At 42.0% G+C, this 24747-nt stretch overlaps 1 protein-coding gene across 1 annotated transcript; it reads right to left on the bottom strand.

Moving 5' to 3' along the window:
• Positions 1-689: 689 nt before the first annotated feature.
• On the bottom strand, positions 690-23884 carry gpm6aa (glycoprotein M6Aa). Its single transcript, XM_053879535.1, has 7 exons — positions 23504-23884; positions 10491-10683; positions 10268-10424; positions 8324-8477; positions 5626-5702; positions 5220-5285; positions 690-1959 (listed from the first exon to the last, which is right to left on the bottom strand). Exons 1-7 carry the CDS (start codon positions 23538-23540, stop codon positions 1807-1809), a joined length of 837 nt encoding a protein of 278 aa, XP_053735510.1. The 5' UTR covers positions 23541-23884; the 3' UTR covers positions 690-1806.
• Between the last annotated feature and the right edge of the window lie 863 nt (positions 23885-24747).

Here is a 24747-nt window from a genome sequence, read left to right as displayed (position 1 = left end):
TCTCTAATATTAGTAGCTTAATGCGGTTAGCGTGGAAAAGGTTCAGTACTGCACATGTAAACAAAGGGTCCATCAGAAAGACAGTCAAAAGTGTTGAAAGAAAGTGAAAGAAAGAAACCTCTGTGTCCATAAGACTATATTAATGCATGTCCATGCCACGAAAAACATCTAAATTCACAGTCTTTACTAACAGTACAGTTATCCAACTCAGAGTTGAACACCAATGCGCTTACATCTAGAGCGAGAGAGAATGAGAGGAGAGTAGAAGTGGTCGTGGAAGCATGTGAATGAAGCTTCATAGAAACACTGACAAAAGGATGTTGGCTTATCGAGGCTGAGGAGATCAATTGTTACTGGGTGTTTCCTTGATCTTTTGTAAAATTGAGATTTCTAAATTCAATTTCTTTAGTTTTGGTTGATTTTTGATACAAAAATAGATATACTTAACTGAAAAAATATAAATTCCTCTGGCAGGTCATTATAATTTAAAGTGAATTTCTATGTTTCAAATATAAAAAGTAGACTGTGAATGTATATATAGGAAAATTAAAGCATTTAAGAAAAACAGGGTTTGAATTTTAATGTTGCAAAGATGGAAAACATTTATCAATAATGGTAATAATAACTAGAAGAAAATGTGTAATGTTTTGCCCAAATATTCAAAGCACAATTTCGATTTATGATTGTGATTAAAAAACAAAAAAAAAAAAAAAAAAGAATTTTTCTTTTTTAAATGTCAATTGTAAAAATTCACTCATCGCCTCAATAAGCCTTTGTTCCTTTGATAGTTTCTAGATCATGGACTGATGTGCTACTCTGCACTTGTATGTCTTTTACCATCAGTTTTACTGATGGATGTTGCATGGAATCTTCATATTGAATAAAGATGACGGTGCTGAACGCTTCGATGTGTGATTATATATATATACACAGTTTAGAAAAAGCAAGATTTGGTACTTTAAATTAAAAAAGAGGGGGTTGTGGGAGCATGTGCTTTTTAGTGATTGTAAGCTGATGGGAAAAAAAGTGAATCAGTGTCAAGATTTTTTTTTAGGTTTGCTCTAAAGTAACCTTTTATTTTAAATTACTGACATACGTATCAAAATAAGATTTGTCCTGTGTGACCAGGGTTGGCACGTCTAGCTTGATTCTGTTCTTAAGATTTGGTTCAAGTTCAAATGTGGGCGGAGTTTTGATCTGTGGGAGTCGACATAGGTGTTCAAGGTTGGATCGCCAGATGACAAGTATCCTCCAAACTCATCACCTGCTCACACTGTACATATTCTTGATCATGAAATATGCAGACAGACACGAGGAATGTGCTTGAAAACCCTTTAAGAAGCCCCTGTTCACCCCCCTCACAAATCTGCTGAAAATAACTTATACAGAGAAGCAAAATGACATCAAATAAAGATGTAATAAAACAAATAAAAAAAAAAAATCTCTACTGCTACTTCTGAATCTACTGACTACACTATAACTACAATCAGCACTAAACAATTTTTATTCAAGAATAATCAACTGCAATAATGAAAAGTTTAACACTGTTCATGAGAGAGGTAAAGGGGCTTGTTTTTCATCCAGAATGTGGTTTGTGACTGAGGAGACTTGAGTGACATCTACCCCCAGACCACATTGTCGTATGACGCACCATTGACATCAGCGATGGCGAGGGCCCCGTCGTGCCATCCACCCTCCCTCAGCAGGGGGCGCTCTAGAGAGAGAGACTGATAGATGGAGGAGAGAGAGAAAGAGGGTAGAGGGATCCAGAGGGTGGATTAGCAGGGCCAAGCCTCACGCTGCTCTTTATGTGTAGGCGTTGAGACGCTCCTTGGAGCGAGTGGAGTGGATGTCATGAAGCTCCTGCTCCTCCTTCGACTTGATGTCCTCGTACTTCTGCATTCGGCAGGCGTCCTTCACGTAGGCCCAGTTGGCCGACAGCACCATTAGATAGTGGATCTGTAGGGAAGCAGGAAGCATGCGTAACTCGACTGAACAAAATAAAGTCTAAAGCGTATCACAACACAACAGGGGCGCGCAACAATGCAAACGTCAGGACTGACTGGAGAAAGAGGGATGTGCTGTCAACCATTGGGACCAAAGCTCAAGCCGATCAATATCCAAGTCACGGGGGAGCTGAATATACCCAGTGAAATGATCAGTTTGACCAATATATCCTAGTAATTCCACTAAGTTGCACAAGCAGCATTTAGCTTCCTCTACTTTCCTCCACCGTGGCTCTTCAGTGTCGAGTCTTAAGTGCTTTACATCATGTCATGTGAATAGATTTTTTCATTAGCAATCGAATGTAAATAGCACAAGAGATGTGCTACGAAGCAGTTTGTCCCTCTGAATGGAAAAGATGGAATTCATTTGAAGAGCTCTGAATCACCAATAATAGAACCCCGAGCCAGAGCTTTTATTTTCAGATGTTGTCGATGAAAGCATATGAATTGTTGAATTCTAATATAGTTCGAGTCATCAGCAGGCTCCTTCTTCTTCTCCTTTTCCTATCAGGAGTCTCCACAGCAGATCATCTTCCTCCATCTCACCTCTGCTTCCTCTTCTCTCAAACCTACAAACCTCACGTCCTCGTTCACCACCTCCATCAATCTCCTCTTTGGCCTTCCTCTCCACCTTCTGCCTGGCAGTTCCAACCTCAACATCTTCCTACCAATGTACTGCCTCTCTCTCCTCTGTACATGTCCAAACCATCTCCATCTAGCCTCTCTGACTTGTCTCCTAAACACCTGACCACATGTGCTGTCCCTCTGATCTACTGCTTCCTGATACTATCCATCCTGCTGACTCCCAGAGAGAAGCTCAGCATCTTCATCTCTGCTACCTCCAGCTCTGCCTCCTGTCTTTTCCTCAGTGCCACTGTCTCCAAACCATACAACATTGCTGGCCTCACCACCCTTTTGGACACGTTCCCTTTCATCCTTGCCGACACCCTTTTGTCACACATCACACCTGACACTTTTCTCCAATTTTGAGTCATCTGCAGGCGCATGACCATATACAGGAAGTTGCCTAGGCAGACGTCACCTGTTGGTGATGACTAGTGCTATTGAGCTCCCGGTCAGTGTTAGACCAGCAGGTGGCAGGGTTATCCTACAGTATATCCAGGGTGTCTTGTTGTGGTGTTGCCATAGCAGCTGAGGCTCATGCAGTAATGAATGCTTCATGATGTAAAGTCAGAGGTCTGCAGGTACAGATGCTTGCTCACACCAGTCGCGGTAAAGAAGAGAGCATCTTCTCTGTTGGATTCTCCCCCAAACTGCAGCATCATCTCAGACTCGCCCTTCCGCTCCTCAGAAAATGGCTCCGAAGAATTTCCTGAGTGATGTTTGCAACAATCTCTGTGCCTTTCTTCTCCCTGTTTCCATGACAACAGCGTGTCATGCCAGGCGCTTCCGAAGGAGGGAGGGAGACAAACCCTGTCTTTTCACTGCGCCAAAATGCTTCTCTCCCTTCCACAGCTATTCTCTCACCACCAGCCACAACAAAACATTTGCCCGGCGACACTTTCTCCCCTCAGCTTCGTCAGAAGATGATATCACTCCTGCAAAGTGGCTCAAGTGCGTCCAAAAAGCAGTGATGCATCTCCAGAACACAGTACTGAGACTATTTTTAGGCTGCTTCAGGAAAGTACAGACTGACTGGACATTAAAAAATGTTTTTTATGGATTTTCATTTCACGTATGGCGGCCACTAATATTTACCTTATACAGCGAAAAACACAGACAAATCTCTCGATTGATTTTGTCTTAAACAGTAATGTGTCTGTGTTGATGAACAGGTGCTAAATGGAGCCCTGGGTTCTGCTGGGAACCATTTGGTGTCGCTGCACTGAAGGTAGGGATTGAGCGACATTCCCGTGTCACAGTGGAGAAGTTCTGGTGCTGCACTACACTCCCTGCCGCCTTGACATAACTTCCTTTATTTCTCGCTGTATTCTCTTCAAAATAGCCGACTCCAAGACAACATTGTTGACAACAATGAAACTATACCCTTGAGACCACAGCAGGTCAGCCTCCCCCGTCCTCCCTGGCTACACCGACTGCACCCTCTTCATCTCCTCCTTTCCTGCTTCTATGAATGATAGTCTTCCTCGTCGTAATGTTCCTTTCTATTCTAATAGTTTAGAATTTTTAGCTTTACCATCGGCAGGTGGTGAGAAAATATATTGTCACTGCATTCCAACGAAGTTATTTAATAAACATATTCCTGCATGTACTTCCTGAACCTTTGAATTGTTTCGCCCTTTCTGTCAGACCTAAATAGGGATGGTGCTTTTACACAGGCAACACAACGCAGATCAACCCTTTACAGCATCAAATCTTTAATTCCTGAACTCCGTGTTTAACTGTTTACTGGGAGTCTGTAGTGGCACAAAATTGTAAAAAAAAAAAAAAAAGTGTTTCACTTTAATATTTGTCTCTTTTTTTAATTGGATTGTTCAGCAGTCTGTTGAGTGTGACATCATTGTTTTACTTGTTTGTATAATTTTAGTGTTGTTTTCTTTTAAGAAAACTGTCAACTGAGCTGCATACTTTGTAAATGTCAAAAAAATAAATTTAAAATAACTGTTGAAAAGCAATAACAGTGTGTGTTCAGCTAGCCTCTTTCTGATGATGTGACTCTTATTGGGTTTTCATTCTCAAATGTCACTTCAAATTTGTGTTTTCATAGCAATTTTAACCACACATGTAAACACAGAGAAAATGACGAAACTTGTGAATGATTCTGACAAGAAAAGTATGCGCAGGTTGACGTCATCCTATGACACTACACTACTTTGCTGGATTGAGCAGAATGGAGTGATACCAAAGTAGACCATTTTTGAGTCGACTCGAGATGACAAACAGTGAGTTCTGGCACGCCTGGATTTAGTATGTTGGTGACTGCTCCACCATGTAATGATGAAAGTTTTATGCCCGCCTCTCAATGGTAAAGGTAAGTAAAGTGCAGGCTAATGGTTCTTTGTTCTGAAAGTCTCTCCACTCATGCAGTGGTTGCATCATTTCCAGCCAAATCTGAGGGATGAGGAAGCATGGTTGAATGGATGTCCCATTAAGTGCAATCTCACATCCAGGCAGTTTTTAGTCCTTCCCAGAACTTGTTATATGGAGCCTGTCTGACATATGTGTTCTGCCGAGGGCTGCGTTGTTGTGGGTGTGTGTCTCCGGAGAGGGGGCGATTCATCGGTGTCTCACCATTGCAATGACAGCGGCTCCGGCTCCAGCGAGGGCACAGATGAACAGGTGGAACGTCATGTCCAGCTGCACAAACGACAAATCACAGCCTTTATTGGGTTTTATGTCTTTGGAGGCGGCCGTGCCTGGAGTGCAGCGCCGCAAACCCAACACACATGACTGTAGAATTGATTTGAAAAGCAGCATGCCATGCATCATGTTGCACCTGAACACATGTAATATATCACTTTCCGTGTTGGTGACGGTTTATTCAGAATACATTGTAAACAAGTAGTCTGTGGTGCTGCCCTGGTCGGCAGTAACAGAGGAATTATTGGGATTTATGGGCCAGCCTCGGTGAAGGCGTGGGTTTTATTATTTGCTCAGCCCTTAATTGTCCCATGTTTACGACTTGCTTTCACCTTACCTCATTGGATTCACACATCTTGTAGAATTTTTCCGATCCAGCGCACACAGTTTTGCCCTCAGCAATTGGCACAATACCTGGAAGAGAAGGGCACTGTGGTAAGACACCCTTGCAAGGAATAATGATCAGTCTCACCGGTGAGAAGCAGAAGAGAAGTTTATGAAGGCTGGTCAGCTCAATGGGAAGCAACAGTGACAATGGAGGAGCAGGAGTGGAAATCTCAGTGAGGCAACCAGTATCGGCCCCTGAGGGAAGGTCCTTGCCTTCCTGATACCTTGTGAGTTGCTCTGGATAAAAGTGTCTGCTAAAAGACGTGATGTCATCTAACGCAACTCATAAGCAACAATTCAATACCCTGAATGTGCCACTAGAGGCGCTACACTTCTAGCTTGGTGATGTGTCTAGATGCCGATGCAGATGGTCCAGAATAAAATGAATAACCACTGAATTAAATAAATTGGGAACATACTGAGTCAGCTTTGCACTTTTGTGATATTAACAAAGAAGCTGACACAGCAACGGAACACTGATGTATCCAAGCCTGTTTTCACGGCTGCCAGAGGGAAACATTTATATGTAGAGTGAGCAGACTGTAAAGTGGCCCACGGGCCTTGAGTTTGACATGGCTGCGCTACAGGGAAACATCAGTGAGTTATGGCATGATGACCTTCAGCTTTATATGGTGAGGATAATAAGAAAGAGAGCCCGTGCTCTGGGGAAATGTCAAGGGGTTCAAGGCTTATTGGACGGTGGTCAGATATAACATACAAGCAACATCTTAACCCCTGTAAGCGCTACGGTTGCAACACCACTGCATTTAATCACGGCAAGCTGCATCCTGATGTAGATGCAACTTTACAAAAGCAGATGGTGGACAACTGTAACTACAATCTGAGCAAGGTTTATGGGTGTGTTTCTATCAAAGTTCACAAGGGACGTTGTAGTTTGTAGCAGGTGCAAAACAAAGCGCAAGAGAGTGAATATGTCTGGTTCAGATTCTGTCACATATATAGTGATAAGTCACGCGTGTCCGTTTCTCATGGTGACATGGCGGAAGCTTGGTCAAAAACAACATGTGTTGGTGACGGTTGGTGAAAAACCGCAGAGAAAGCAGCGGGGTAGAAGCCAACATCACTGTTCATTCAGGAGATGAGGAAGAGTGACTCCAGTGGCTAAAATAAGCATGTTTGTGATGTAACTCAATATGGCAGATGACATTATAATATACTAACTAGATGAGTGAATTCACTTTCATCCCAGATTTTGGGTCACACTACAGACATCACATCTTCATCTCTAAATGTTTTCAAGCTACAGTGTTTTTGAAATTGTGCTTTCAAAGTTGGACATTGAAGAAACACCATTCTCTGAAGGGTTCAAGGAGGATCAGAAATGTGCCAAAGCAATGGGGTCTGTTTCACATCGGCGTTCTTGAAAAACAAACAAAACAAAACAACATTTCTGAAGACTGAACTCCTGGCGTGGTGGTTTCAAAGCATAGTTCAGCACATATGAGGCAACACCCAATACCAATACAATCACCTGGACTTCATTCACTGTACAATGTATTTGTTACTTCAGCCTTAATTTCTATATACAACTATGCAAGTTCACATATTGTGACTATATTGGATTGTTGCCATCACAAACTACTGACTGGAACTATAAAAATAGCTACAGAGCCACATGTTTTTCTAGTGCTAGCAAGGTGAAATGTCATCAAATGCCACAACGGTTTTGTAGAAACCAGCTGTACCGAGCCAAATATGCCTATATTGGATCTGAAATTTAACTAAACAGAAGTTTGTCATCAGAAGCTAAAGTATCAGTTAGTGAAATTTGAATATCTTAGCACAAAAACAAACCCTGAAATTTCACATGGAAACAAAACCCCTCACCCAGAGAGCTGCCTGATGTATCTGCGGTGTTATTTTTTCATCCCTTCCAGAGAGCGAAACACTCCCTCACCATATGACTAATTACCTGACATCTGCACTTTTATTGGTAAATCTGTGATCTAGTGAAACAGGGTTGAAAATAAGTCGCCCTGCAAACACTGGCAGACCGAACATCTGCTTCACTTTAATTTGGGAGAGGCACGATCATGCTTCCTTGAAGTCTCCCAATGAGTAAACAGATGGTGATAACGGTAGGATGCGCTGCCCAATGATCAGGAGGCAACACTACAATACAGCTGCTCTCAAGTTCAAAAAACAGGTACATCAGCAACCACTTTAGTTTAGTGGGAACTTAAACCGCATTTGCCAGTCAGTAAATCAGAAGTAAAATCCCCATTGACCTTCTTCACTAGTCTACTTTTTGAGAAAAAGTCAAACAAGCCGTGAAAGTCAGCGTAGCTACAATATAGCTGGAGTCGCACTGAAGAACAAAAAACTGAACGCAGTAGTTTGTTAGTTTCCTGACAGTTCAACTGGAGCCAATGAAAAATTTGTTTTTAAACTGAATTAAATGGCACATAAACAATATTGATATTACATTTCCTCAACATTTATATTAACCTGCTTCATGCACTACTGCTGCCCATGAGCAATGTCATTTGTATCTTGCCCTGTATGTAGTTTTATTAGTCGCCATTCATTTTGAAACATTACTGCGCATTAACGGCTCTCATATGGAAGCTTGGCTGTTCAAGAGCAAGATGTTTCCATGTCAGTGCTTGGACCTGATGTCTTCTTACCGTACTGGCGCGGGTCCAAGCAGAGCGAAGCCCCCTCCAGGACTGTGGCATTCTGGCAAATGTTCCAGATGTTAAAATAAATGAAGACTGGCAGGGAGGTGAATGCCGTCACTCCGAGCCAAGCCAGCATGAAGATGTATGTCAGCATGATGAACTGGAACCAACCAATAGAGAATATCAGACTCCATCATCACAGCAGAAGAATGTACAAGGGTATATGTACGTATTTGAACTATAACTGTAGTATCATTGCATTCTGTGTTTCAATATTTACAGGAGAGGCAGCAGAGATGACAGCGGATATAAATGTGTGGTGTGAAATACTTGTCATGTATTTCCTGATGATGTTAAACGCGTCGCCATAGTTAAAAGGTTAACACACTTAAAGGGCTTAAATGCTGAGGCAGTAAAGTGGCTTAAGTCCAAATTCAGCTGAAGTGTAATTGTAGCTGATGCACTAAAGCGCTATCGTTGACAAGCCAATGTTGATGTGTTGAATGCATTTCTTAAACTGCTAACACAGTGAGGACAAACATAGACCCAAGTACAACAAAGTAACCCAAACTATTTTAGCAAAGTGTGACATTAGAATGTGAGTCTGTTAATGTTGCAAAGGAAAAAACATGTTTAAATCAACACATTAATCCCAGTAACTCGAGGAAGTGAAATGATTCATGTATAAATCATACAGTCTCCCAGACCCATGAGTCCATTTTAATAGTGTAACATTCAAACGTGACATTTGCTCATTGAAATCTCCGTGCTTTCCTTCGATAGCTGTTGCAAGATGAGCACGGTAAGTTAACAAACCCACTGACCACAAATAGCGAAGCATTGCTCCCTGGAGGTTTTTCCGTAATTATATCCCAGAGATAATCTCATCTGGGCCGCTGCAACACTCTGATATGCAATTTTACATTTTAATAGCGCTATAATGAGCCCAAGCTTATTTTAATTTAATTTGTTCTGAAAATAAAATAGTGTGATGTATTTAAAATATATAAATAAAAACACGGTCAATCCACGACTTAACATGTTTGGACAATTTTCCAAGGCTAGTGCGGCAAATGTATGGGGTCATGTGACCCAAAAAAAACCCCCAGAACCATTTTATTATTGCTCTAATAATTTTGCCTTATTTAAAGCGGCGCCGCCGAAGCATGGTGTTTGCAATGGAATTTAATTCTATAGCCTCGGTTAATCCCAAAATAATCCCCCGATAATCCCTTGTTAATTTTATGGCATCAGTAATTCATTACAACAGTCGAGATGATGGATTCACTTTTATGACCTCAAGTTATTTTATTTGGATTTGAACTGAGTCTAGAAGATGGCCCTGTCATTTCTGTCTCTCTCATATCACATGAAATATTTTTCATACACGTACTTCCTATCCAACCTTTTTACTTGTATAGCTGAACGAACAGAAGAAAGGTTCCTTTTTCACTCAAGAATTACAAAGATTTAGCCTGAATAATGTGCAGTGCTTTTTTTTTTATTATATTAGTTCATGTATCATCAACCATCTTTTAGTTTCTCACTTCATATGTGACCATTTTCCCCAAAAATTTCATGAAAAACATGGACTCTATTCCCCTAGTTCCCTAGTTTTCCTCTATTCTTTGTATAAAAATATCTACAATGAATAGAAAATTGTAAAAAATAGCTATAATAATATAGTTTTAACTATATTAATTGTTATTTACTTATCTTATTGTAAAGCAACTAATACAGTCATAATTTCCCATTTAATATACCTCAATTATCCTGTGAACGATTACCTAAAATTAATTAAAAATAGGAATAATAAAATAATTTATTAAATTTCCAAACGCTTGCACAGTCCAAATTGTGTCCCAGATTTTAGTTCATACTGTATGTCCTGTGTGATAGGCAACCAAACATCAATATTGATAACAAACAGCCACTGTATTGCAGTCGTACCCAGGCGCTGACACAACGTCCACAGGTGGTGATCTTGAAGTCTCCATACAGATCTTTGATGGCTCCACTGGTGAAGAATCCCTCCACCATCAGCAGGATCCCGTACACAAAGAAGGCCGAGGCGATGCCGTAGATCACATACTTGATGATGTCGATGCTGATAGAGATAAACATTTAGCAAAAAAGCCCGTTCAGCCTGATCTCACCACTGTTGGCTACTCACATGGTGAAGACATCCAGGGCGTCCACAGGACTCCGCACCACCTCAAAGTAGTTCTGGAGGATGGTGACAGTGCCGGACAGCGCCTCATGCCCGCAGCCACAGAACAGAGCCACGCCGGCGTACAGCAGGATGGTGGCTATGAGGGAAGGGTACGGGATCCCGCCCAGGCATTTGATGCAGCACTCAAGGCATCCTGGACAAGGAAGCAAATGAAAATGGAATAAAAATACTGATTCATTGTTTCAAATGTACTGATGGGAATGAGTGAAATAATGTTCAACAAAACATATATATTCCATCTGATCATTTTAAAGAATTTCTTGCTTTAAAAATCAGGAAAAATACAGATGAAGACAAAGGCAAACAGTTTACTCAATCAGAAAAGTTTTTTTTTACATCAGTCAAATCATATTCCAAAATATTGAAAATAGTGTGAGAGGAAATTCCCAATTCTAAATGCAAAAACCACGCTTCACCTCCTCCTTGCTGGCATATCTCTTGTTCTTTCTTTTCCCCTAAAAACTGTGAAGCCCCAAGGAGGATGCTGACATTTTGTTGAGCACAAAAATTCAGCTTGAGATTTACATAGTCTGCATGACCTTTAACCTCATCCCACTTTGGTCGGCTTTCTCGCCCCCTGGAGGCCCTTAAGATGACTAATCACTGCTTTGCTCTGTGTTTAATCTCTGCGCCCAGAGATTGCTCCTAGAGAAGCTCCAAGTGTTTAAATACTTGCGCACACGAGTACGTCTGCATTATTACTTCACAGATTTGTGCTGTGTGTGGAGGTGTGGGAGGGTCACGCTCATCTCAGAGTGACAACTGTTTATTTCTCACAGAGAAACAGACCAGAACCTGACATTCCACCGGTGTAAAGCAGTGAATTACCAACATGTGTCTATCTTTTCATCCATCATTTGGACCTTTAAAAGCATATGGTGGTCATGTCCACATAAACATGGTTCATAGTCCAATGTTTACATTCCACAAGCGCACTGGATTATTCACCGCAAATGTCTTCGACTGGTTCCCTCTGTTTTGAAGGGAGCTGCGAAGCTGCAAAGCCATATCCGTCTTCCTGCCCTTCCTCCTTCTCCTCTTCATCCGCCTCCTCTCCTCGCCTCAGCTCTAATCGAAGCCTGAGCTGAATACCAAGTAGTCCTTCCGCCTGCGCTGACCACCGTCCAGGTTTACCCCGATAAGCCGCAATCTTGCTGACGTAATCTGATGCGCTTCCTCGAGAATGTCCCCATTTTAACTCTTCGTTTCTGCCCAGAAACAATTGAGGTCAGATGAAGTGTTGAATTTGAATAATTTCACCAAGTGAAGCGCGTCGGATGGGTTGGGCACAGAATCAGAATGTGACTTCCACTTAAAGGGGAATGCAGAAGATCCATCTCTTAAAAGAGGTGGTGGAAAATTAAGTATTCACGAGAAAGTGTGCTACTGGAAGTCATCCAGGAATCCTCAATCTGGGATAAGATGCATCTCCAGGACAAAACGGAGAGGGTCTATGGGTGACTTTGACTTGGAAACATCTCGGGAGTCCTCTCCTGGAGGAGGATGGAATGGCCTTGTGACCAAGTGTCGTGAACCGGTTCTTACCACTCGTCTTTCACACCGCATGCTACTTCTATGCGCTTGACTCTATCTTCGATCAACGTGAAACACTCATTGATTTGTTTTTACAGTGGCCCAGAAGGACAAATGACCGGTGAAGTAAAATTGTAATTGCAAAAGAGAAAGCACGATTTAAAATAAATTGCAGAAGAATCGCAATTCTGAACACCAAACAACATCAACGCAAACAAGTACGAAGGCCGTGCACCTGCTGAGACTAGACAGATTGTTTTTCAGGGGGAAAAACAATTCTATGCCCCGTGCTACGCCCTTTAAAGGGCTTCGCTGTTTGTTCACACCATGCAAGGCATTTTCATAGAAGTTCAGTTACCATCGCCACCCACATGCTACGAAGTTTGAAGTCATAGACTGTGTGAAATAAACGGGTTTAATATTGAATGTATATTTTATCATTTTTATTCTGTTTTAGTTGTTGCACATTTCTTTTGGGATTCAAATTTTACCCTCAGGCCCCCCAAAAGTTTTGGTGCTGGCAGAGGAGCCATTGCTGACTAGTCCACGTCATCTTGTCGATATGTTACAGTTTAGTGACTTTGTGTATGACTTGGGTGGAGGTGGGTTGTGAGCTGTGATGTCTGTCATGGCAGCCGTGTATGAGTTTAAACCTTATGTTTGAACATGAATGAATGATCCATGTCATTTGCTCTCTTAGCTTAATTTAGCTGACAGCCAGAACTTAGACCCATGAATTTGACACTGTGTGGTATGATATCTGCTCCCTTGCTCTGTCGCGTTTTAAAAACAATAATTCACATATACTCTATGATGACAAGTATGAGTGAATGAATGGCAAGAACTGAGCCCCATTTTCAATGCTCAAGCATATATTAGCAGTTTATATGATATATGTATATATTTTATTTATTCAGGAGGAGTTTCTTTGAAGCCATCTGTCTTCTTAGACTGTATTCACCCGAGACAAGTGTGAACTCCAATTGATTTTTTTTTTTCCAGATTCAACGGAGAAGCTTCCTCAATAATGAATTGTTCCATCGCCTGGAGGTTTTGCTTCATTAGTCTTTTGGTTTGAACTCTTTTCCAATTGTCTCAGTGATCTGTCATGTTCTTGTTTTCAGAATGTAACAACATGGTGTGAAACATCATACTGTACATAGAGTTGTTTGCCTACATCCCTCGCCACTAAAGGTAATGAGCAGTGGGATTAAAGATCGATGCAAAGCCTCAAATTAGGATTATTACCTCAACACTTAGCACTGAAACGTGGCTGGCAAACATTTCCTGATACAACAGCAGGATGAAGTGAAGTTTCTCAGCTTTCATTGTGCAAGCAAATATTTCTTTTTTGTATGATGAGCAGTGAAACAATCTCTGCGTGACTTGACTATGTAGTAAGGCTGTTGCCATGGAAACTGTTAAAAATGCAAAAAGACAGGGTGAGCGAGTTTGTGATATCAAAGGGCTTGTTATTAATATCGACATTCCATCGCTATCCTTTTGGATGTAGGTTAGCGGAAATATTGCTGTTTGTCATGATCATGTTTTATGTTGAAGTTTGTTGGCATTGTCCATCTACCTATCTATCTATCTATCTGTCTGTCTGTCTGTCTGTCTGTCTGTCATCTACCTACCTATCTGTCTGTCTGTCTGTCTGTCTATTTGTCTGTCTGTCTGTCTGTCTGTATGTTTGTCTGTCATCTACCTACCTATCTATCTATCTGTCTGTCTGTCTGTCTGTCTGTCTGTCTGTCTGTCTGTCTGTCTGTCTGTCATCTACCTACCTATCTATCTATCTATCTGTCTGTCTGTATGTTTGTCTGTCTGTCTGTCTGTCTGTCTATCTGTCTGTCTGTCTGTCTGTCTGTCTGTCTGTCTGTCTGTCTATCTGTCTGTCTGTCTGTCTGTCTGTCTGTATGTTTGTCTGTCATCTACCTACCTATCTATCTGTCTGTCTGTCTGTCTATCTGTCTGTCTGTCTGTCTGTCATTTACCTACCTATCTACCTATCTATCTATCTATCTGTCTGTCTGTCTGTCTGGTATCTATCTGTCTATCTATCTATCTATCTATCTATCTATCTATCTATCAATCCGTTTCATTACAGAATTCACAACTGGCTCTAAATCATTATTTCCAGCGACTGGGCAACATTTGTATTTATATGTATTTAAGGCTTCCCTTTTCCCCCAACACTGCATCTTTTACATTTACAAAATTTACAGCTCCCTTTTGGCTCACCAAAGATTGAGCGGTAAAATGGCAAACTGTGATGCAAGCTGACTGGGGAGCACTGGATGCTTGATGCATAATTTAGGAGCGGCACAGCGCAAGTCGCTCGTATTTATAATTCATGTCCTCTGCTTAGTCCAATACCTGTGATGAAAATACGGAACCCATGTCTGATGTGGAGAAGTATTTAAATTGATGGTGTGTGTGTGTCGGTGAAACAGTTGGATGAACACCAGCTGGTTTCCTTTATAACTTAAAATGATGGATTTATTACTAGTGATGGCCTGCTGCGGCTTCACGAAGCAGCGGCCTCATTTTCAGTAGGTGGCGCAGTCGGTTTAAAAATGATGAAGTTTCACTGAACTAGTTGTTCAGAGGCAAAGACTATGGAGCGGTGAGTGCCATCTAGTGGTATGTGGAATTGACACTGCTTCATGAAGCTTCTTCAGCCCATCATTATTTATTTCCTGAAGAACCATCAGCTGAGAATATAGCTGTGCGCTAACAGATTTGTTTTAAGGTCTAAAGAGGATTAGGAGACTGATGGATAGGAGACGTGGAGAGGACAGACAGGGAACCTGTTGGATGTTAGGAGTGGAAGTACCGCGCTGAAGAAGAAGAGGAAGACAGCCGTTTAGGTTCAGGGATGTGATAAAGCACAGCAAGAGGATAGTTGTGACCAATTTGGTTCAGAGGAGGCGCTGTGTAGCTGAAGATTCAATTTAATGGTCCAGCTCCAGACCTGGCTGAGGTCTGCAGAGGACACCACAGAGCTTTTTTTTTCATGCTTTGATGCTGGATATTTTCAGCAGTTGGATATTTTTGCTTGGCGGGTCTTGTTAGTACATAACCTCAAACCATTTACAGCAGCAGGATGTGGTCTCCGAAAGACTTTCCAGAGAACAACTGGTTTATCTATAATTCATGTTTTATTTAGATGGAAAACTAACCTGACTCAACTTTACAAATGACATGCTGAATAATGGGTATTCCCATATAAGTCTTGTACCTCTTAAGACTATACATCCCAGTGAGTTAAATTGTGAAATCAATCTGTTGTAGATGAGATTTTCGCCACAAGAAGTGGAAGTAGGCGGTTTTCCTAGCCCTCTGAGGTGAAGTGGGTTGGAACAGAACACTTTAACTTCACCTGACAGCCCCATCGAGAGCTCCAGTTATGTCCTGAGGGTGGCAGAGACAGATTGTGTGCGCTGTATCTGAATCGATGAGGTTTCTTCCTACTGTTAACTGCGACTTACTGGTGTTGCTCAAAGGATGTCATGAATACTTATCTTATCACAAAACCATGAGGATCACCATCGATTGAAATTTTTTCCGGAAAAATTCTGCGCATGTTTTAAACGTGTCATAACCGATTTGCCATGGGAATGGATCATCGTTGACCACGAATAAATCCGTACAGTGCTTATATATATATGCGAGGACATACAAAGGGAATCTGTATCAATTATAGAGTCAGTAAGTCTTCTTCCCATCGACTGTCCCACAAACAAAGGATTTGCATGCTGTAGGTTGCCAATCCACAGTAGGCCACCCCTGACACAAAGAGAAAACACACCCCATTTTTAGCCCCTCCCACCTTCCTACCTCTGCTCCATCTGCCATTATCCGACAGAAAAAGCGTCAAACACACTGACCCAGTCACCACTGACCTGTGATTATCCCGGGATCATGCTTTGAGCTGAATGACGCCTTCCGTGAACACATCGCTCCAACATCTGGGAGGACTGTCAAGGTTAATTAATGAAGGATCTGCTGACCTTAACTAATGGGCTTCATGTCCATATTGGCAAGTGGGTTGATGGAGTCGTTTTCACTCATTATATCCTTCAATCTTTACAGTCGCCTGAAGCTCCAGTCACGTATTTCACTGGACTTCTTTATCCCTTGTTTGACACATTAAATGACAGTTCAACCTTTAGTGTAAACTAGTGTTCTTGCTTCCATTCTAAATCATGGATCAAACCCGGAGCAACACTGCAGGTCATGATGAACGGAGGCCCGTCTCTGTAGTCAGAGGGGGTAATGTGACAAAGTCAAAAATAAAAACGTGATTCCATCCAGTTTTGTAAGATGAAGTGGCTCATGAGCAGTTACCACTCCATTTATTCATCTTCCTTACAGCTGAGTTTGATTTCGGTGGAAAGTGAGAAAGGAACAGAAACATCTGGCTTCCCTTGAGTGTTTATGCAGCATTTTGATGACACAAACAGTTTTGTTGGTGTGGTAAAAACTGAAAAACTCCAAAAAACAAAACAATTCATCAAGAGAGTTTGCATTTCAAATAAGCAAGATAGTATGTGTGCCTCTGTTAGCATTTTGCTACCAAGACTATGCTATATTTTGCCTGTTTCATTGTGATTTTGTAGCCTCAAATGCTAAATGCTAGTTCATAGATTAGCCACTGACCACCATGTCATATAGATCTGTTGGTAAGTGAACACTGGAATCAATGTAGAGCCAAATGCATGCTAACACTGTGTTTTGCGTCAGTTTACGTTGGACATGAAAATCCACTTAACAACTGGCAATATAGAACACTATCTGGGTGAGATTTTTGGTTATAGATTGCAGTGGTGCGGGACAGTTCCTTCCGTCATTGTCTCCAACAACGGAGGATTTGATCAAGTTTGTATCGCGTTGCAACCTACTTGTTGTTCGTGGTATGAGAATCTGCTGGCTGCTGTAGCGCAGTAGTAAGATATGAGATTATTAGTGTTTACCAAGGGGTGGAAAAATTTCCGACTTCCGATTATTAAACTGCATCTATCGGGTGATGTAGATGAGCAAGGATAGAAAATGTAGAACTTGAGTCAGTGAAGTCCACCAAAACTATTTTCCGACTTGGAGTTCAACTTGGAGTGGGGTAATGCTTGATCTGGTCCCTGAGTAAGAGGAGGGAGGTGGTCAGTGTGAGAGTAATGGCCTGTGCGCAGCGTCTTCCAGCTTCCATATATTTAATGCACACACACCCTCCCCCTGAAGCCAGCGCAGGTTTTTCACCTCCCCCCATCTCCTCTGCGCATGTTTAATCAACCAGCGTGGTTGCCATGTCAACTGCAGCGCAAAATCTGAGAATGGGCCGAGTACTTCAGAGCCGTGACCCACTTACTGTATGTCAACAAATTCAGTGGGACAATAGTGAATGAGACGCGGAGAAGCCCGCCGGGCAAACGAGGACGATTCAGGGCGAGACCCAATGTGCAACCGCTGATTTTTCTCGGTGAGACGGAGGATTCTGAACAGAACTCTGGGACTGCAGAGCAGAGATGAGGCTTTTGTTTCAGTCAAGTTCATGCCGGGAAGAGGAAAAAAAAGCAGACAAAGTTTGCTCTCGGTTTTTCCTGAATTCATGCAAACCATTCTTCTGGTGATTGTTGTGCAACTGCACACTAAAATGTAACAGTTTTTTTGTACAGTGAATTTTGTACTTAACCAAAGAAATGAATAGACCCACATGCAACCGCTGATTTGGTCCCTTCATAACAAGCGTTAGCTGTCAATAGGACCATTTTTTAAAGCCAACTGAAGCTGTGGCTGCTCAGTGTCAAGTGTCACCAATTCCCTGGTAAAAAATACAGTACTTTCACTTTTGAACCTTTATTTGTTTGTTGCTGAAGGTGCTATTTTTACATTTTTCTCCATCCTTTTGTCAACATAAAAAGTCCAACATCTCAAGACGTATCAACTACCCAGAGAGGTTGCTCAGTAGTGGCTACTTTCTGGGGCACCTGCTGTGTTTGACCTGAACATGGCCATCCATCCAAACCTCAGGTCTGTTTCAGTTATTATTGCTGTATGTTAAAAATTGCTACAGAGAATTATAAAGGGTCATCAATAAAGAAACACCCTCGCCTTGCACACCACGACCAGTGAGGCCAGTGAAGGCCAACAGCTTCTGTTCTCAGAAACTGTGAAGCCCAATGTGTCTCACAGGGCAAGTAAAGTTGTTGACTTTTTTTGACAATGTTATCATAAAAATCGGTTTCTCGTATGAAGAAAATGGTCTACAAAGAAAGTTAATATCAAAGTAATTTTGCTTGCTAACCAAAGCTTTCTTATTGACATTCAGCATTCGTATTGAAATAGCAAACATTTGCTAACACCTGGTTGGTAAGCAGAACTTGTGGGTGCACATGTAATGTGCATTGAACAAAATGGTCCCAGAGTGCTTTATGAGACTATAACTATATATTTTTTTCAATCTTGGTTGCATTGTGGAGAAAACAAAAGCTGCAGAAGTCGTCTGCATGTGACCACAACAGCTTTCAGGGAGAACAATTGCTGGAACTCCCTTGACCTCGGCTGGGCAGCGAAACGTCGGGCTACAAAACATTCTGAGGCAGATGACTGGAAATACACCTCCAGCTTGAGTTTTAATCAAGTCTGAAGTGGAAGTAGATTTGTTTGTTGGGTGGTTCTCCTTGAGCACATCTGTCTTTGGAACATAAAGATCACAGATCAATTTGCGGAAAGTGGTTCAGTAGATTAACAAAAGAGTCAATTGCGCCTTCATTTTGAACTTATACTGGGGTCAGGTTTCTGTGGGAACAGTCTCCCTGTGGCTTCGACTCCTGCTACTGGAGTCGGTGAAAAGAGCCAAAGACTTTCCCGAGCTGGGGGGATTAGAAACCATCTTAAACTTTCTTTTTACTTCAAGAGTGTGCTCAGCAGCAGACAGGAGGGAGTGCACTTCATAGCCAAGGGCTCCAGAGGTCATGCTCATGGATCGTTTTCTTGTTGTTGATGCTTCTTTCGTTGCATGACTGAGCCAAACAGATTTTGTCTCCTGAGACACTAATGCTAACTGCTACGAAAGAGCATTACATTTCGTAGTGCTCATCATATGCGTACGACTCAACTACCCATCCAGAGTTATTTATTGTTTAGAAATCAACCATACAAACTGGTGGCAAAATATTGACAGTCGGGTATTTGTTCTACTTTCTCTACTACAAAGTCTGCTCAGAGTGCTCAGAGTGCATGTCCTGCTGTCTGTTGGCTCTTCAGAGCGCAGAGACACATTGGGCTAACAGCTGAAGTGAACAGCACCCACCTGGTGCATCTGACTCATAATCGGAGATTTGCCGCCACGCTAGAGAATGACAGACGGGTATTAGTGCGTGGTGGTTGCACTCGTGACACTGAGCTTCTGTGGTGCTGCATGCTAATTGATCTGAGTTGATGTGGGATACTTCCCCAAAAGTTAGAGGCAACTATCTCAAGAAGAAACAAGGCAATAGGAATTTCAAATTTTGTTTTTAAAAACGATATTGTTCCAAATTTTAAGACAGAATTAAAGGTCAATTTGAGTGACATTATGTTTAAGCTAAAAAGACAATAGTCTCCTTGCACTGTTTTCCATCTACATTGATGCACAGAGACCTCAGATGGTCCTGTGAACTGTAGACTATGATCCACTAGTCACCAACTACGAGGGATGTGTTGATGAGGTTTCATGAAACAGCGTCCTGATTTTTAGAGGCCACCAGATGGCAATGTTTTTCATTTACGTTTTGCCTTTCAACAACCATTTCAAAGAGAACACACATCATTTTTAAACCAAGTGCGCCATCTACCTACCTCTCTCTCATGAAGCCCCATTAGTCTGTCACTACCAACTACCTGATGATGAGTCGACTTGTCGGCATACAACGTGTACAGATTGACTTACAAACACTACTATTGTAAATAGAGCATAAATGAATATTTAAAAAAATAGGACCTCAGCCATTTCTCCTCTGTATGTGGATTTCCAAGTCGATTCTAGTCGACTATTTCACTGGTTGTTGCAGCTCTAACTATCAACAAATAAAATAAATAATCTGTTGACGTGCCCTGGGCCGAGTACGTGCCACCACTTGAGCTTTTACCCTTCTATATCCTTAAATCTCCTGACCGAGATTCCAAACTTTGCTTTCCAGCCTCGCTCTTGCCGTGTAATGAAGCAAGGACTCCCAGCAACAGTTATGTAATTTCACAAGGACTTGAAGCGGAAATCAAAGTGACGTGCAGCTAAATCCAACAGGGTGACATTAATGCTCATCATGCTCGATCAGAGCAGTCGCTGGCAGAGGAAGCTCTCTGAGAGGATTGATCAGTGAGCCATGTCGCTCTGCTCTGACCTGAGCCTTATGTTGTGACATGCCTGATTAACCAATACACTATTTCACTAATATTCCGTTATGAGCTTATTGGGCGGCTTAATGCCATTCAATAAAGGCGTGAGACTTCACCAAGACCTTCACACAAGTCCGACATGCAAAGTAAAACAATGGCTTGAATATACTCTACAGGCATGGCTGGTTTTAGCTCCTTCAAATGGATGCCAGCTTTCATGTCTTGCTCAATCACGAGGGTGTTTACTTTTATCTCTCCATGCATCGCTCTTTGCATCACAGCCCAATCTGCTTAATTTTAGCTGCTGGCTTGACAGCTGCGACCGAGGCCAAAAGTTACTAGATCAGACCACGTGGCTATGGCAAGTAGTTAGCTTCACATTTGGAGTGCCGCGTTTTTTCTTCAAAAGTACAACTGAGCAATTGCAGTCAGCACACCAAATAGATACAAACAATTCATATGTATTTACATGTATTCATCTCATATGTGACACAACATTGACCTTCAATGACAGTAGAAATATACAAGCAGTGCTCACAACCCACAAAGAGACGCTTTGTGCCCCACTTTTGGGTCCCGACCCAACAGTTGAAAAGCACAGCTACATCATGTAAAAGTGCTAAACCAAGAGGCTGCTCTGTGACTGCATTTGACTATGCCTTTCTTTCTTAAAACAACCGTCAAATACAGTGGAACATCAAACATTCAACTGAGTGCCTGTGTCTGGAGTATATTACGCCTTTTTCTTTAAAAAGAAAACTCCATACAAAACATTTAGAAGTTACGGCATGTTGTTTTTGAGCTGACATACAGGTCAAATAATAAAAATAATTTTGCAAAACTGATGAAAGAAAGATCACCATAAGGCATTGGAAGATTAGAAAAACTCCATTGATCTGGCTTGAAAAGAGCAACTACTTGATCAGAGGACCAAACTTCCAGGCTCAACTGTAGACATGGGATATTTGCGTTGCATTTGCTTGTATATCACTTGATGAAAACACAACAGTATTATTGTACATGCATGAAATGTGTTTATTAATTAATAAATTTAGTCATTTTTGTCGCTGAAATGTCCACAACCCCGAACCAGTCTGTTGAAAACCCCTTCAAAAGCAAGGGCTTCTCAATGTGTCTGTCTTCAAGGGGCCAAAATCTTATCTCGCCAGTCTCAGCAATGAATCTCTAAAATCATTTGATCGAATGTATTGCTGGATGAGGAGTGCAGAGCACTTCTTTTTTTTAAAATATACTGCTCAACTGGGGCCCTGTATAATTTGTAAAGCCCCCGAAGGATACAGCCACTTTATTATTAATGCTTATGACCCTCTTAATGACTCCACATTTGTGGGCATCAGAGGCCTGATTTAATTCTTCAGCAGCCATCCATCTTGGTAGAGCGCCACACTGTGTCAAATTGCTTCTTCATTGATGCAAGTGGCTGAATATGTTCAAAAATGATGAACCTTTTTTTGGTGCCAGTAAAGCATGAATACTTCCTGGTTCCCATGTTCTGGAGGCAGTAAAGCAAAACTTGTCACCTTAATGAAGACCTCCTTCAGTAAATGTGCTGGGGGCGACAGTGCTGTGCATTACGCATCGCGAGTCTGCAGGCTAGCTAGGAATCTTATTAACCTCACTGAGTTAGAGGCGTGAAGCCTGTCGCCTGAAGCTCTTTATCCAGCTGTCTCTGATCAGGTTTTGGAATGTTTTTGACCAAATCAGAGACGAATCAATCAAAAAAATGTGACCTCAATTGGCCCAAAATGAGAGATCGCTGCAGTGCCTGGAAGAACCGAAAAAGTATTTTGACTGTTGCTGTGATGGTCTGTCTATCCTGTCCCATAACAGTAGGGTGTCATATACCATGTATTTGGTGCAAGTCTATGTTGGTTGACTGCACTGCAAGATGTCATGTCTTGAGTTTCCAACTTCAAGGTTAAGTAGCGCCCAAGAAAACCTATGACATCATGGGCCAGAATCCGTGCCACTCATTCACCATAGCACCCACCAAAACCCCCAACTTTGAACCCAATTACTAAATGAGTCAGTCTCAAGCAAAAATATTCAGCAGAGAGCCAGATTTGGGCCAGCATCCACATGAGCACGCATTACGTAATGCACGAGTCTTTTTATATACCAAGTTTGCGCAATGTAATGGACATGGACTTGCAGAGTTGCATGCACCGCTTGCATGGCTGCTCCTTGTGGTTGGATGAGCATTTGTCTTAGTGGTGGAGGATGATAGATTTAGTCTTTTCGGAGCCGAGGAGCTTGAGCACACACCTACAAATGGCGACCATGATTTGGTCGCTGCATATTCAGAAGAAGAAAAAAAAAAGTGACTTTGATTTAACTGTTGCCGTTCGAGCAGCAGGGTGTTGATTGAAGTGTTGCCTGAATGTCAGCAGCAGAAGTTGGTAATACTTAATGCATGTACTTGACTGCTGTCATGGCAACTGTTGTGTGTTTCTCCTGATGGATGTAACGCAGCAGGGAGCGAAAACACAAATCCAAACCTGTCGCATCAAGAGTGGGGTGTGTATCCTCTTGGAAGAATGTGGCTTCGCTGTTTAATATTTAATAACCATACAATCAATTTGTGCGTACATATGGACTGACAGTTAGGTTACACGGTGAACTGCACAAAAAAAAAGGCTGGAAAATATGTTTGCTTTTATATTGGATTCTCTCCAGATCAGAGCATCATAACGCATCGCTGCGAGACTCTTCCCTCTGGCGCTTGGAAAAAGAGGGTAAAACAGAGTCCAGATTCTCTTTTACTAAACCAGTATTCATGTCTTTCTTTTGGCTATTGTGACGAGCATGAGAACCTCATCGAGCACACAAAGACGGTCCAGTTCTCACTGAATCAGTTCACACCCCTCACGCTACCCAAAACAACACACTCCTCAGCTGCGTATTGACACTCAGTGGACAAAGGAATTAATGCCAACAGCTGCTCCCAAAGAGGGAATAAGGCTCATGTCGTGTGGCGGTACCGAGATAGAACACGCAAATATATACGTTTGTCTGTTGCTTACCTTTTTGGGTCTGCCCCTCGTCCATGTCTTCTTCCATGTCGCCGATGTTTTAGTTCGAGTAAGGATGTGTGGAAGATACCCTGCTGGGTTTCTGGTTGACAAGCTTAATTATTTTAAGCAGATAGTCCACAAAAGGCTTCTTTTCTCAGTGAGGTCCCGACTGAGCGCTAGAGATTGACTGTCAGCTGTGTTTACTGTCAAGCGAGCAGCCAATGCGAGGAATCACTGAGCCTTTGTGGTGCTGTCCATTTGCAAACTGCCGTGGCAAGTGCTGAAAACCTCCTTGGTCCCTAGTGGAGAAGGATCAGGATGAGGGGGGAGCAGGGGGCTGTGCACAGAGCAGAGGGTGGTCCCAATGGTGAGCAGGAAAGCGCATGTGTGGTTGCAGCGGGAGGGGTGTGGAGTGTATTTAGACTAGACCCTCTGACAGTGGCATATGTAGCCTGGGGTCTTTAGAAGTGAAGTTCACCCGAACACCCCCAACTCTGGGCGAATGGTTAAGCCCGCCTCCAAACGGTTTGTCTTCTGCACTCGCTCAGCCGCTCCTTAAATCAGGGGGAGGGTGGGGGGCATCTGATTTCCAAATGGGATTCTCCTAATCTTATTAGTCATACAGATTCAATTATCCCAGAGGAGGTGCCATTGGATTCCCATCGTGTTCATGTATGAACATGTAAGTCACTGCCCAATATTTGGTTCAGGACTGCACTTACAGTATATCAGCACCACAATTACTATGTTATTACCATGCCTCAATTATTGCTAGAAAAGGTTCAGGTTTTGAGCAATTTGGATTCCATCCATGTGTTTAAAGCATAATTCTCTTCATATTTCATGCATATGTATTTTTCAGTTAGACATTATTAGAGCCAAAATCTTAATCAAATCATGTGACTGAAGTCAAACACCTAGCCATCTTTTAATGTCTGAAGAAGACACAACCTGTGTCTTGCTCAGCTATAGAGCTGCAGCTCAGTCATCCTCCAGAGACTCAATGTAGAGAACAGAGAGAGGTTGAAGGCTGTCACTAAGGATCTGTGAGCTCCATTGTAAGAAGTCTGATGAAACTTTTCATTTTTAAAGAAAATTGTTGAAAAAAAAACAAAGAAATGTTTTAATGTTTATTCACATCTTGTCACACACATATGCAGAGCACAATATGATACAATGCCCTGCACCAAAAAAAAATAAAATAATGCTTTACCCCCAAATCTCATCTTCCACCACCACTCTTTTTTCATTTG

The sequence above is a fragment of the Synchiropus splendidus genome, chromosome 11 (genome assembly GCF_027744825.2).
Source record: "Synchiropus splendidus isolate RoL2022-P1 chromosome 11, RoL_Sspl_1.0, whole genome shotgun sequence".
In the NCBI taxonomy this organism is placed as follows: domain Eukaryota; kingdom Metazoa; phylum Chordata; class Actinopteri; order Syngnathiformes; family Callionymidae; genus Synchiropus; species Synchiropus splendidus.
Note: the sequence above shows the minus strand (reverse complement) of the source record. Positions and strands in the feature narration are given on the sequence as shown.

Bases quoted from the DNA above. Each gene is read 5' to 3' on its own strand.
- gpm6aa (XM_053879535.1), bottom strand. From the start codon at position 23,540: ATGGAAGAAGACATGGACGAGGGGCAGACCCAAAAAG. The intron at 8,478-10,267 runs GTACGACTGCAA...GGTTGGTTCCAG, and splicing joins GACGTTGTGTCAGCGCCTGG to TTCATCATGCTGACATACAT. The intron at 5,286-5,625 runs GTAAGGTGAAAG...TCGTTTGTGCAG, and splicing joins AGATGTGTGAATCCAATGAG to CTGGACATGACGTTCCACCT.